This window comes from Camelus bactrianus, chromosome 13 (assembly GCF_048773025.1).
Source record: "Camelus bactrianus isolate YW-2024 breed Bactrian camel chromosome 13, ASM4877302v1, whole genome shotgun sequence".
Taxonomy (NCBI): Eukaryota; Metazoa; Chordata; class Mammalia; order Artiodactyla; family Camelidae; genus Camelus; species Camelus bactrianus.
In genome coordinates, this window is record NC_133551.1 from 66,840,364 (window position 1) to 66,854,304 (window position 13,941).

The 13,941-nt window shown below is 52.6% G+C and overlaps 1 protein-coding gene and 1 long non-coding RNA gene across 3 annotated transcripts in view; one reads left to right on the top strand and one right to left on the bottom strand.

The window, feature by feature from the left end:
- The window catches only part of IFFO2 (intermediate filament family orphan 2), a 46,627-nt gene extending 33,496 nt beyond the window's left edge, over positions 1-13,131 (top strand). The window contains exons 4-9 of one of the 2 annotated variants that reach the window (XM_010957764.3): positions 820-960; positions 2,327-2,466; positions 6,049-6,169; positions 6,309-6,401; positions 7,304-7,434; positions 8,617-13,131. In XM_010957764.3, the coding sequence (XP_010956066.2) occupies positions 820-960; positions 2,327-2,466; positions 6,049-6,169; positions 6,309-6,401; positions 7,304-7,434; positions 8,617-8,722 (732 nt within the window). In that variant the 3' untranslated portion in view covers positions 8,723-13,131. The remainder of the gene's footprint in view (positions 1-819; positions 961-2,326; positions 2,467-6,048; positions 6,170-6,308; positions 6,402-7,303; positions 7,435-8,616) is intronic. The other variant, XM_074377297.1, reaches the window with a different exon arrangement.
- On the bottom strand, positions 2,460-4,181 carry LOC141579636 (uncharacterized). The gene is made up of 3 exons (XR_012511430.1): positions 4,051-4,181; positions 3,154-3,262; positions 2,460-2,592 (listed from the first exon to the last, which is right to left on the bottom strand). It is a non-coding gene; the product is annotated as an uncharacterized LOC141579636 (long non-coding RNA).
- Positions 13,132-13,941: the final 810 nt, after the last annotated feature.

Consider the following 13,941-nt stretch of genomic DNA (forward strand, 5'->3'; position numbering starts at 1 on the left):
GGCAGGTGGCAGGAGACCCCTGAGTCTGGTCTGCTCCCGCCTAAGATGCTCTCCCAGCCAGTGGTCTTCAGCGGGGTTGCTTTGTAAAGTTGGGAGAGGCCAGCGTGTGCTTCCTTGGGATGATTGGAGCCTCTCTGAGTAACGGGTGGAGGCAGCTGTTGGCAGCAAGGGTCTCCTTCCTGCCGGGGACCTGGTTTCCTGCCACCTTCAAGCAGTGGGCAGTACGTGGAGATCGTCTCCAGAAAGGGGAAGGAGCCCCGGTACAGGTGGCTCAGCCTGGCGTGGCTCCTGGTCCCGGGGGGTGCGAGGCTGGGGTGGCAGCAAGAGGCCACCTGGCTTCCCCTCACTGGGGTCCAGGGGACCCCCCTCGTCCTAGGCAGCCCCCATGGTCAGCCATGGGAGGAATCTCTGCGTCGGGGACAGGTGGGGCACGCCAGGTGGGAAAGCAGGGAGGTCCTTCAGCAGTGGGACTTGTCTTTCTTTTTTCTCTGCTCTGACAAAATAAAACACTGATGCTGCGTCTGCCGAGAGGATGCCTTCCAGCCCTTAGGGAGACCAGCAAACACGGTCTCACATGGTCCACTCGGAATTGAAGTCCTTAGCTCCCACAATCCCTCCACCCCTGCCCTGACCCCGAGTAGCTGGCCCAACCCTTCCCGCTCAGAGAAAGTTCAAGGACGCCCTGGACCCTGGGGCCTCCCAGCTGACCCCAAGGGGTCTCCCAAACCCCCTGCCCAGCAGGAGCCTGGGCTCGCCTCCCCCACCCCCCATGCTTGCTCCGTCCCTCGCTCACGTAACCCCCTGCTGTCCTCCCTGCAGCCCATGACAGACCTGGACACAAAGATCCAAGAAAAGGCCATGAAGGTGGACATGGACATCTGTCGCCGAATCGATATCACGGCCAAGCTGTGCGATGTCGCACAGCAGCGGAACTCGGAAGACGTGTCCAAGATCTTCCAGGTGACTAGGGCCGCCCTGCTCACCAGCCGCCACTCTCACCTGCCCCCGTCACCCTTCCAGAGCAGCTGGCCTCCACCCCTGCTTGGCCACCCCGTCCCCCTCACACCCGCCCATGCCCCTTCCCCCAGAGGTAGCGTTCACCCAACCCTCTGGCCTCCTCAGGGAAACAGAGAATCAGGGCTGCGTAGACTCGTACGTAGGCAGCTCCGACTCCATCGTTAAGGCTGACCGCTTCATCCTAAGGCTGAGGACACCACCCACCCAGGGTGGGGATGTGACGGGCTCCGGGAAATGGTAGAGCTGGGACTAGAACGCAGGTCTCCTGACCCTCCAGGGCTCGGTCGACCCGTCCACCCTGGGTCCGCTGCCCTGCTTCCTGCCTCTTCCTTTGGGAGCCAGACCTAGGTCCTGATGCCACAGTTGGGGAGCCCTGGCCAGGCTGTGGGGGCACTGGGCTAGCTGGCCTGAGCCCTGGCCGATATGAGCCTCAGAACTCAGAAGAGGAGCTTTGACTATTTTTCATTTCCATGGAAGACTCTCTCAATACCCGCTCCCTCACCTCCAGTGAGCAAGTGTGTGTGTCCCGAGTGGAGGCGATGGGTTAGCACTGGAGAGTGTCCTCCAGGGAGGGCTTGGGGACTATCCAGCTGCCTGAAGGGTGTGCGTCATTGTCCGAAGGCTGCTTCTTGAGTTTTGGGTTGTGGTTTGGCTTTTGCTCGAGCCTAGGGCAATACGGTGTGTTGTCGCTTTAAGTGTGTGACTTTGGATGCAGTGGGGTGAGGTCCGGGCTTCCCTGGGGCCCTTTGTCCACCTCCTGCCTTCTCGCCGCCCATCTGCGGGGAAGCAGGGGAGACCATTTCAGCCTTGTCATGTCTTGTCTGCTTGGAGTGAAGGAAGCTTGTTGAACCTGGGGCTGCCTGCCTGTTCATCACCTTTGCATGTGAGCAGGAGGGCTCTGGGAAGCATGGAGCCACCTGTGCCTCTGTGAGAGGTTCTCCTCTCTCTGGCTGGCTCTGAGACATCCCAGGTGCCTTGGTATCCCAGTCTGGTCTGCTCCTCTTCCCAAATCATGGGGCTGCCTCTCTGGTGAAGGGGTGAGCTGAGCCGGCCCAACTACCAGGCCTCCCAGAGCAGGGGAGGGTCCGGGCCATCTGTTCCTCCATCCTGCATGTCTCCCCTCCTCACGCTTTCTGCTAGTGCTGCCTGCTTCTTAGAGGACCTGTGCATCTTTCCCAGCAGTGGCTGGCCCCAGCCACACTCCATCCATCCCGTGGGACACCATCTCCCTTCCCAGTCCACCCCACCCTCCACCCCAGCAGAGCCTCCACCCCAGCCAGTTACCTTTATCTCTTCCTTTCCGGGTCAGGTGGTCCCCAAAAAGAAAGAGCGTAAGGTGGCTTCAGATGATGACATCTCAGAGCAGGACGGGGAGGTGAACCGGTTTTCGGATGACGACGTCGGCTCCATGAACATCACGGACGAGATGAAACGCGTGTTTAACCAGCTGTGAGTACCCCTGCTGCCCCGGCGAAGGGGGCTCCTCTCCATTTCCCCAGATTGCTAGGGTAGGGGTGGCAAGCTGGTGGCCTGGGCTGAAAGTAGCCTGCACATACTTTGGCCCAGCATGGTGTTCTGAAAGAATTTGGAATCATTTTCAACATTTATGATTTGGGGAGTTTCACATTTTTAGAAAGGGCCAAATTGGTAATGATGGTCACATTTGTGGGTAGTTTTTTTTCTTAACTGAAATATAACTGACATATAACACTGTATTAATTTCAGGTACACAACGTAATGATTCACAATGTTTATATGTATATACAGGGAAGTGCTCACCACAAAAAGGCTAGTTAACATCCTTCACCATACAAAGTTACAATTTTTTTTTTTTTTTTAAATTCTTGCAAGGAGCTGCTGCCTGGGTTAGTGGCAGAGTCTGGGCTGGGTATGGTCAGTGGTGGGCTGGAGCCAGCTTGTTCCAGCTCGTGACAACTGACTGTATGCATGCCTGCCCACTCCAGGTTTAGTGATGGTGCATTAGTAGCTTAAAATTTGCCACTGTGGGAAATTGACATGCCACCAATCTGGGCGGCCCTCTCCCACCCCTGCGGACAGCTGGTTTACTAGAACTTCGCTGGGTATAGTCCTCTGGGGCAGGGATGCATTGTAGCCTTGGTCCATCCAGTGCCTTACCTGCAGTCTTGATCCACCTTTAGCTGTAATCCATGTAGTATCCTGAAGTGGAGTTGGGGAGGGGTGGGGAGAGGTGCAGCTGCGGGCGTTGACTGACTCACCTAAGGGCCTTGAGTCAGAGGGGCAGGCTGGGACTGGGTCTCCAGTGTCCTCCTTTCCCTCTGCCCCACTAGCCTGCTCTTGCCTGCTTTCCCCCAGATTCCTCGCAGTTGGGCCCCGATGCCCTGAGAACTCAGCTTCAGCCTAGGACTCCATCCCTCCTCTCCACCCCCAACCTCACCCCACCCCTTTGCATCTGAGGACCGAGCACGCTTCCTGGCCTGATGTCCCCTCCCCGGAGTCCTGGGTTTCCAACAGCAGGGCTGGATTTGAGCTCTTGGCTCTGATGAGCCATCACAAACCTCCCAGAGCCTCATCCAGGAGGGCGCCTCCTATCAGAAGGTGCTCCTGATCATACTCGTTTCAAAAGCCGGGGGCACGGGCCTCTCCTCGTGCTTCCTACAGTGCTCGGGGCTGGCCTAGCACAGGAGAGGCCAGAGATCACTCTGCCCAGCCCCTCTATCACACAGATGAGGAAACAGGCTCAGAGAGGGCTAGCGAGGAGTTGGGACAGAGCGGGGCCCCGACTCTCGGTCCAGTGCTTTGCCCCCGCCCAGCTGTCTTTGTGCTCAGAAGCAATCTCCTTCTTCTGCCCCCCTGCCACACCGTCAGGAAGACAGGAGTTGGAACTGGGCAGGAGGGATTTCCCTGACACTTCCCTGTACTTGCTGTTCCCTTGAAACTGAACTGGATGGGTGTGCCTGGGGAGGGGAGGGGTGCTATCTTGAGGGTGACGAAGAGACTCCTAGACCTTGATTCATCTTTTGACACCCCACCCCCTAATCCATATATTCTCACCTTTTGCGGATGAGAGGGGCTCTGGAAGAGAACATTTGCTTGGGGCTAGCTTTTCGGAACGTTGCTCTGGGCATTCCTGAGTGCAAAGCAGGACTGTACACCCCCTCAAGCCCCGGCTGGGTTCATCTGGTTGAATTAAAGGGCTTCTCTGAAGAAATTGTCCCCAGTTTTCCTAAAGTCACCAGGAATCCATAGGCTGCCCAGGGATGGGGTGAGCTGAAAAGCTGTCCTCCCGTGTATATGAAAGAGCTTTCTTTCTGATGCTACAAAAATGGGCACCTGAGTGTAGACACGTTTAAATTGGGTTCAGTATCCAATTAGATTTATCTGGTTGTAAAATCGCTTAAGTTAAAAAAAATATTCCTCTGATCACCCCCTCCACCCTTGTAGTTCTAGCCAAGGCCATGCAGACCTCACCCTAGGCAGGGCTCGACGCCCCCCCCCCCCAACCCCCAACAGCTCCGCTAGCTGTGGGCTGAGACCCAAGCCAGAAGCTGCAGCCAGTTCCTCTGAAGTCTTTGAATAACGCACCCGTGTCAGGGTTGTTTTGTTCTGATCAAAACCGGTTGCTTGGGCTTCAGACCAGGGAGAAGGGGAGGAATTTGCTACTTTCTCTGCACCATGGCCAGCCCTCCTCCTCAGTCCTACACCTCCCCCACTCTCCTTTCTCTTGTCCAGCTTCCTGTCCTTTCTAGTTCCCCATGACTCGGCTGGGGTGTCCTTCGGGTCCCGCCGGGAAGGAAGTGAAGTCAGCAGTCTAGTATGTGATGCTGCGATTCGTCGACCCCAGGGGCTTGCCTGGAGCTGCCCGGCAGGCAGCGCCTTCCCCTGCAGCCCTGTCCCTGGATGCAGGGAGCCACCTGCAGGCTCCCCCAGGAACCACCTTTTGGTGTGGAACCTGGCTCCAGGGGGCGCTCTGGACAGCTCTTTTCCTGAAATTCTTGGGCCCTGCCCGGTGGCCCCAGCCTGGTTCACTGTCAGCAGGTTGGGAGCAATGCCCCAGAGGATTCAGAAAGTAGTTGAAGGAGTGAGTAGAGGGAGTGGGGAGAACCCTGATATGGGAATCTGAGGACTTGGACCCATATCTTCCTCTGCAGCTGACTCACTGGGTCAAGTGATTTAACTCCTATAGACGTCAGCCTTCCCATCTTCTCATCTTAAGCTGAATGATCCTATGATCCCCTCCATTTGGGGTAACCAGTGCATCTCCAGAAACCCCAGTCCCAGGCAAACCTGTATGGTTCCTCCTTCCAATTCTAGTGAATAGGGAAGCCCTGAAATCATGCTTTGCATTCAGATCTGATTTCCAGCATATATTATTCCAGAAGTCCACCTAATCCCTCATCACCTCAGTTTCCTCACCTATAAAATGGGACTAATGATCATGCTCACCTCGTAAGATTGTTGTGGGGATGGAATGAATTGCATTTTAATAGATGCTTAGTGGCCAGTCCTGTGCCCAGCACATATTAGGTGCTTGGTGATGTTTTGATGGGGTGGAAAAAACTGTAGGAAACGGAAAAAACTGTAGGAAACAGAAAAATCTGGTTTCTGGTACAGGCTAGCTGAGTGACTTTGGATAAGTGAATTATTCTTTCTGAGCTCCAGTTTCCTTATCTGTAAAATGGAAATAATGATACCAGCCTTTCCAAGTTGAAGAGAAGATCATATGAATCACCTTGTGCGTAGTAGGGGCTCCAGGAATGAGTTTTGAAATGAATGGAAAATAGTCATGAGATTGGACTCAGGAGGAAAATATCTTTAGTCTACCTTAATGAAAACCTGGCACTTTTAGGAATATACATTTTAAATTGTATAAATAATACATAAATTCATTCTACATTTGCAAAGAGCTGAACTCCACAGAGAAAGTGCATGTCCCCTTTGGCCACTGCCCCGTCTTTCTGGATGGCCACCTGGCAGGAGCACAGTGTCCCTTGCTTCCCCCACCTCCATCCAGGCTTCTGTTCAGTCATGCCCTCCTGTGTCACCTCATAGGCGGGAGACCTTTGATTTTGATGATGACTGTGACAGCTTGACATGGGAAGAGAATGAAGACACGTTACTGCTGTGGGAGGACTTCACCAACTGCAATCCAACCATCGACCTGCAGGGCGAGGTGATTTGGGGCCCAGCTTCCTAGAGGCTGGGAGGTGGGCGCCTGGGGGCACCTCCTTTCCATGACTCCCTCATCCCCTGTTCTTTCCCTGCAGCCCCCACCGCCCAGCTAAATTGTCCCCTCTGTTCTGTTTCCCCAGCAAGAGGAAAACCTGGGCAACTTGATCCATGAGACTGAATCCTTTTTCAAGACACGAGACAAGGAATACCAGGAAACCATAGGCCAGATTGAGGTGAGGCCTTTTCTAGTGAAACTCGTTCATGTTATTGGGTCGAGACCCCCTGGTGATTAAATGCCTGTGCAGACAGGGGCTGGTAGAGAGGCAGACCCAGCATTGGGAGTCGCGAGGCCCACCGATTCCCTGCCTGATGCTGTGCAAGTCACACCCCTCTTAGGGCCTCAGTTTCCTAATCTGTAAAATGGGAGTGGTGATCCCTGTCTGCCGCAGAAAGTTTTTTTAAGTTATTGAACTGAGATGGTGATCTCAAAATGGTGAAAGGTGACATTTGAGTGACATTGAGTGACGCTGGGCACTCAGTCAGCCCTTTAGAAATACACCCTCCCTAGTATCTGCATACCCCAAGTCTGTATCTGGAGGTACCTGGTTGCCTCCACCCTATGCGGTAGGTACTGTGTGCCCCGTTTTCCAGAGAAGGATGTGAAGTTTAAAGAGACCAATTGACTTGCCCAAGGCCCCACAGCCAGGAAGCAGCCTTCAGGCCCAGTTCTCTCTGCTCCAGAGCCTTGCACTTGGCCACATCTATCAGTGAGAGTCATTGCTGTTGTCATGCTGGAGAAAGAGAAGGGCGGCTCCTTCCCTGGGGGATGTATCACTTGGAAGAGGAAAAGGAACAGAAACATGAGAGACTTCAGGGCTTTTCTAATCCAGCCCACCTGAAGGAGTTCAGGGATGCTGGTTAGGGCGGAGTTGCTGGGGCTGCCTGTGTTGCTAAGCTACCATTCCTCTTCCACCAGCAGCAGTTCTAGGGTCCTTGGACCAGTATGCAGAGAGCAGAGGGCAGAGGGAGCGCCCTGGGGGCGTGGTGTCCTTGGGTGGCCCCGATGGGAGGTTGCTGAGAGGTCTGCTACAAGGATGACTTGGACTCCCCTTTATCCCGTGTTGATTCCTTTCAGCTGGAGCTGGCCACGGCCAAGAGCGACATGAACCGACACTTGCACGAGTACATGGAGATGTGCAGCATGAAGCGGGGCCTGGACGTGCAGATGGAGACCTGCCGCCGGCTCATCAAAGGCTCAGCAGACAGGTACCCGGCCCTGTCCTCCACGGCGATTCAGTGGCGGTGTCCTCCAAGGGGGATTTGTGGGGCTGCAACTGACATCCTGGCTGTTTCATCTGCCCAGCCCGTCCGTCCATATGTCCATCTACCTGTCCATGCATCCAATGAATATTAGCCACCTACTGTGTGCTGGATGCCCTACACATCTAATCTCACGTAACTCCCGCCACAGTCCTGCCCGCATTGATTCAACAGCTATTGTCAAAGGCTTGCTCTGAGCAAGGCCACAGCCCCTGCTCTCCTGGAGCCCATGCCCCACTTCCTGCTGAATTGGTGGGTGGGGGAGTGGGTGGGGCTCACGTGTGTCCTTAGGAAGCAAATTTCCTTCCTTTCCCATCTTCTACCCCAAGGCCATGTGGGTCTGTCCCCAGGAGACTGACATGCATTGGGCCTCTTTTATTTATTGGGGGACCCCAGGACAAAGACAGAACCTCTGCCTTCGAGGAACATGCAGCCTTTTGGGGGAAGATAGACATGCTGATAATAAAATGAGGCGATGCACATAAAATGCTTGGCACGAAGCACAAATCCATTTATTGAAATGGTTTCTCTTATGACTATTCCTGCAGGCTGTGGTTCAGGCTGCAGGAGAGGGAGAGGCAGCTCCGTGGGAAGCTGTGTGGGCCCTGGGCTTCGCGTGTCATACCTGCAGCTCATTGGTTCCCAGAACCCGCTGTTGTTATCTCCATCTTTCAGATGGAGGAGGGCACACTTAGGTGGGGCAAATAGCTTGCCCAAGACCCCCCCAGCTCATTGGCAAAAGAGGCAGAATTCAAACCCAGGGCTATGAGCCTCTCTCCTGTATGGCCTCCTTTTGAGCTCTGAGTTAATTGCCCAGACCTGTGTTAGGTGATGGGCGAGTAGGAACTGAACTTGATCCATGGTTCCTGGATCAGCACCCAGAGCCATCAGACAGGCTGGTGCAGGGAGGGCGGGGGTGGGGTCCCAAGAGGTCTCGAGAGCCACGTTCAACTCGTGAGCTTCAAAGATGCTAAGGAAAGCTGAGTGAGGGTGGCTCTCGGGAAAAGATCTCCCTCTGAGTCTAGATTTTCCAGGAATGGCTGCTCAATCTGTCTTGCTCTTTAAATCCTTTCAGGGGTCCCCAGGCTGCCCTCTGACATCCCCCTTCCATTCTCTTGTGCCTTCCAGGAATTCACCGTCCCCCAGCTCTGTGGCCAGCAGCGACTCAGGAAGTACAGACGAGATCCAGGACGACTTTGAGCGGGAGGCGGATGTGGAGCCCATGGTCAGCTGATGACCGAGGCTGCCCGCCTGTGCCTGGTGGTTTTGGTGATGGGGGCCTCTGCCCTTCCCTCCCCACGGGGCCAGGAAGGCTCCTCGGAGTGGGGCTCCAGGCCTCACCACGCAGACTTCCTATGCCCTCCCTTCTCTGGAGGCCCTGAGGGACTGCTGCTTCCTTCCGCCCTTCCTTCCGCCCACCACCAACCAGTGCCCCTTCTCCATCCACCCACCCAAGGAATGGTGCTGTCAATTTCTATTGTTCTCCACATTACAAATGCAGACTTCTGTCCAGACGATGCAGTGTTAACTGTGCCTTTTCCCTTAAGCTGAGCCACTTTGAGCTCCAAAGAATTCTTCCTAGCAGGTGTTTTTATACAAAACTCTAAGGTGAGGGCGGGGGCCCCTGGCATGGTACAATGCCATTTTCTACCCTCCCACCTGCTCCTCTGATTGGCCATAAGCTCTGCCCTTCCTCCTCTGCCAGAGCTGGGCTGGAGATGGTCTCCCTCCCCCCCGCAGGAAGGAGCTGTTTGCCTTTGTGACCTTTCCAGGCCTGGGTGGGGACTTCCCAAGGGTTTTGCACTTACTGAAGGGGAGAAAAGGTGGAAGGAGGGAGGGAAGACAAATTTTTATTTTTATTTTTTTGGACCAAGTGGCAAAGCAGAGGGACAAGGCACTGTGGGGGAAGGTGGAACCTCACTGTGTTTAAACTACTATGCAAAAAACAAAACAAACAAAAAAAAGCAGCTTGCCTTATTACCATTGTGGAAGGTAGGCCCTCTCCCAGATTCCCGGTTTTCCCCTGGAGCTGAGAGGGAGGCCGAAGCTAGGGCCATCTCTCTCACAGCCTCTAAGAGTGAGCACTGACTTGAGAGGGGGCTGGGGCAAGGTCGGTAGCGAGGCCTGGGTCCTGCAAGGCCCTTGGCCACCCGATTGATTGCTTTATTGGGACCTCTGTGGGTTGGGGAGGTCTATTATTACCCTGATGACTTGATTTTTTTTTTCCAGCCAACAATAAGGGGATATAGACCTGTAATTTCTCTGTGAGAAAGTCTGAAGCGGGCCAGGCCTGGTATCCACCCCCTTCACCATGGAGCTGGGTTGGTACCACCTGGCGCCATCTTGGTTCTCCACTGTGCCCCAGTTGCCCACTATTTGGCCACTGGCAGGCGTTGGAAAGGGAAGGGGAGGGAGACAGTGAGAGCTGTTGGCAGAGAAGAGATGGTGGGAGCAGGAGCTTGAGTGAGAACCATCCTTGTTCTGCTCATGGACATAAGCTCATCTCTTTCCATAATTAACTGATTGACCATTTGGGGAGTTAATCTGAGCCAGTATCTCCCCAGACTTGAGTGGAGCTGAGTCAGAGGGCACTGTGTTGAGGCTACCCCCAAATCTCAGCTTGGAGCCAGCAGAACAGGCTTTGCTTTTTATATTATTTTTTTTAATTAAAAAAAAAATTCTTTTTGGACCCACTACTGTGGGTATGTTGGCCAATTTTTGGTTTTGTTGGCCCAGGGGCTCCCCCTGGAGGTCAAAGGAGCAAAATGTGCCCAAGGCCCAGAACTTGGGTACCCTTGCTTGTGTCTGCAGGCACAGGAGGGGCTCTGGCCTTGAGTGGATCAGGTCTCCTGTCTTTCCTCCCCAGGGTACCAGGGAACTGTAAGGGCCTCCTCTCTCTTCTGTTTCTCCCACCTGTTTTGCAGTCTTAAAAACATTGTACATAATATTCATATTATATAAATATATATATATACATATATATATATATATACACACACATATATATATATATATATGGAGAGAGAGAAGGAGAGTGTTAGTGACTGCGTGTAATTTTTATTTATCAGAACTTGGTGGCCTTTATTGTGAGTTTACTCCTTTTTTTTTTTTTGGTTAGGGGAAACCTCCTTGCTGGTTCCCTATGAAAGTCTGGCTGAAGGACTTCCATTTCCAGTATCTCTTGTTAGCCAAACAGCCCCTTGTTAGGTACATGGAGGGACGATGGTTTCGGAGCAGAGACCGCCCCTTCCCCTCTTCCTCACTGACCCTTGTTCTAAAGGTTACAGGGTTCAAACATACCTGATTATTATTGTTACTGTTATTGTTATGTTAGTTTTATTTTTATTTTAACCAAAGGTTATCAGAGCCAGGTGGGCTTGGACCTCAGCTGCTGAAAAGATTTTCCGTTTCTGGGAGGGTGAGAAACTGGCTGCACCAACCCCCCACCCGACTCCAGGGTTCCTCTGTCCAGGGTGAGGGGGGCATTGAATGCCGTGGGCAGGCAGGCAGAGTGGAAGCCAGCCCCAGGTTGTTCTTCAAGGTGGTGGGAGGGTGACAGACCTATCTTTAGAGTTAAGACAGTAAGGCAACAATATAAGTATTTGGGGGTAACTAAGGTGACCATGGTGATTGGTGGCCAGTGGTATTAATTTTACTTTCCCCTTTGTACACATAGTACATTTGTCTTTGGGGACTTGGGTACTCTGAATTTGTCTAGGGAGTCTGGAGATGGCAGGAGCAAGAGACAGATGCTGGCCAGAAAGATCCATCCTTTCCCCTGGGGGAGCAAGGACTTGGGACAGGTGGATGGGGGGACAGCAAAGAGTGTTAGTGACCTGCCTCCTGGGCTCGGTCCTGGGTCTTGGCCTCCCTCCCCACCAAGTTCTTTTTTGAGTTAGTTGCCAGTGGGCCCTGCTTGTCCCCTCACCACGAGCCCACAGCTTGCCAAGAAAGACCCCAACGCTCGCTGGGGCAGCACCAGGTCCAGTTGGGACTAACTGGTCCGTCCTTTGTAAAGCTGTAAATACTTAATTTTGATTTTCTATTTCTAAGCCCAGTGTCATATTGACATTGGTATTTTAGAATTGTTCTCAGATGGGCTCTCCTGTGCTGCCCTCTCTCACTCTCCTGTTTTGGGGGGCATTTATAAAAAGAGAGGATTGGGGAGGGGCAGAGAGAGACGCTTCCTTTGGCTCCCTGGTTGTGGAACACACACACATACATACTTCTCTGAGACTCAGAACAGGGGAAAAAATGATTGGCAAGTTAACACACTTTGTTTTCTTGTGGCAATATGTCTAGAAGTCTCTGCTGGGCCTGTCCGTTATGGACTTGGCTCTGTGGATGTAGCTCAGATGACCTGTGGAGAATCAAACCATGTTGAGATGGGGGAGAGGGTGTGGGGCAAGGGATAATATAAGGTGTAACTTAAGCTAAATGTACTCTATTTATAAAGCAAGAGACTCTCATCTATTTTTATGAAAGGAAAGGTTTTTTATTTTAATCTAGGGTAGGCAGTTGTGGTAGCCCAGCATTTTCCTGTGGACAAGATGCATGTTGCTGCTGGATTTAATATAATCAGTACCCCTCACCCCATCTCCCCAGCCTCACCGCCTACTCATCCACACCCATGAGCAGCTTCAGCAGAGCATAGGTCCCCCTTCACCCTGTTTCCCTGTTCCTCGATCCCCCAGCTCCTTGGGCCTTGGAAGTCTAGGGAGGCAGACACTTGTGGGAGTGGGTGGGCAGTGGGGAATTCGGAACTGAAGTGGGTGGTGGGAGGGAAAAATGGCACTAGGTAGGGAGGAGCTCTGCTTCCGAGGGTGGGCTCCGATTAGTTACTCGAACTCTGATCCGCCAAGATCCACTTCTAGGTCAGCGATGCTTGGGAGAGAGTTGAGAAGCAGCAGAGTGTGGGTGACAATGGTCTGTCGATTCAGGGAGCACGCAGCTTCCTTGGGGCCTGGGCTCCAGTGGGTTCCAGGTTGTCAAGCAGCTGGAGCGGGAGTGGAAATGCCATGAGATAACCTATAGCCCAGCCCTGGCTGCTCCTACCCCAGGCCAAGGCCTGGGATGCAGCCCTTGACGTGCTCCTCCAGGGTCCTGGATGAGGAAATAGGGTGCTGGGGGCCTCCTCGGACCTGGGTCCTCCATCTTGAGATACCTAACTCTGGTTCTAGAAGGGCACTCTCGAGTGGGGAGTCTGGAGGTGGCCGAGTGGGTATGAGTAACAGCAGATTCTCTCTGGAAGGAAATTTTCCATGGGTGGAAGATTTCCAGGCTCAAGGTGGGCTGTGTGTTAGTCTCGGGCAAATCCCTCACCATTCACCGGTGCCAAGCCCTCAAAGAAATGAGGCAAAGGCACCCCACCCCACCTCCACTCTGTCATGGACATTTTAGCATCTACCTGATTTTTAGCCCCATCCAGGGAGATTTCCTAGCCTGAAGTCTCAGCCCACCCCCACTGTTGCTGTTTGTCTGCCAGCTGGGTCTAGTGTCAAGGGGAAGGGGGTGGGGGGTTTATACTCATTGAAAGACTACTGATCCTACCGGAAACCAACCTGTTTACTGTACTGTTGTAAATATCATGCCCTTTATATCCTGTATATTGGCTTCTTTTAAATAAAGTGAAATGTCTTAGAATTGATGGTGCTTTTTGTTTTTAATGGAGAAAGTGGTGATGGGGGAGGGGCAAGAGGACAGAGGGTCACATAAACACTAAAACAAAAGAATTAGCCTATTAGTGATCAAGTAGGGCCATCTCACATCACCTGTTATATTTGCATCTCACAATAAAATCTTTGGAAGTAGTTAAAGCAGGAATTATTATACACATTATACAGAAGGGGAAGAGAGAGCCAGAGGGATCACAGACTGAATAACCAGCATAGCCTGGTTTGGAACTGAAGTCCTGTTAATCACAATGACCCCATTTCTTAAACCTCCTCACAGTGCCCTAGAAAGGCCACCTCCTGAGCTGTGGATTTGATGCTGTCCAATGTTCTGGTTTCTTCTTGTTAATGGCTGAATTCAGGGGGACATTGCCCCGTGTGAACTGAGCCTCACGAGTAGGGTTTTTCTTCAAGGATGAAGCAAAGCAGCCACTACCAATTCCAACTTACTTTTTACCACCTCTAAGATTTGCACTTTATACAGTTGGCTCTCCAAATCTGCATGTTTCCCATACTCAAATATGGAGGGCTGACTGTACTGTGCGATTTTATGTAAGTGATTTGAGCATCCCTGGATTTTGGTATCTGCAGGGACTCCACGGATACCGAGGGACAACTGTAGTTTCCTTTCCCACTCCCCACTCTTTGTTTAACAAAGTGCCTTAAAGAGTGTGACCTTCTAGAGAAAGAGTAGCCTGAAATACTGAGGGCATTCTAAGACAGGTATTGTTACTCCCATTTTATAGGCATGGAAACTGAGGCCCAGGAAAGTTATGTGTTT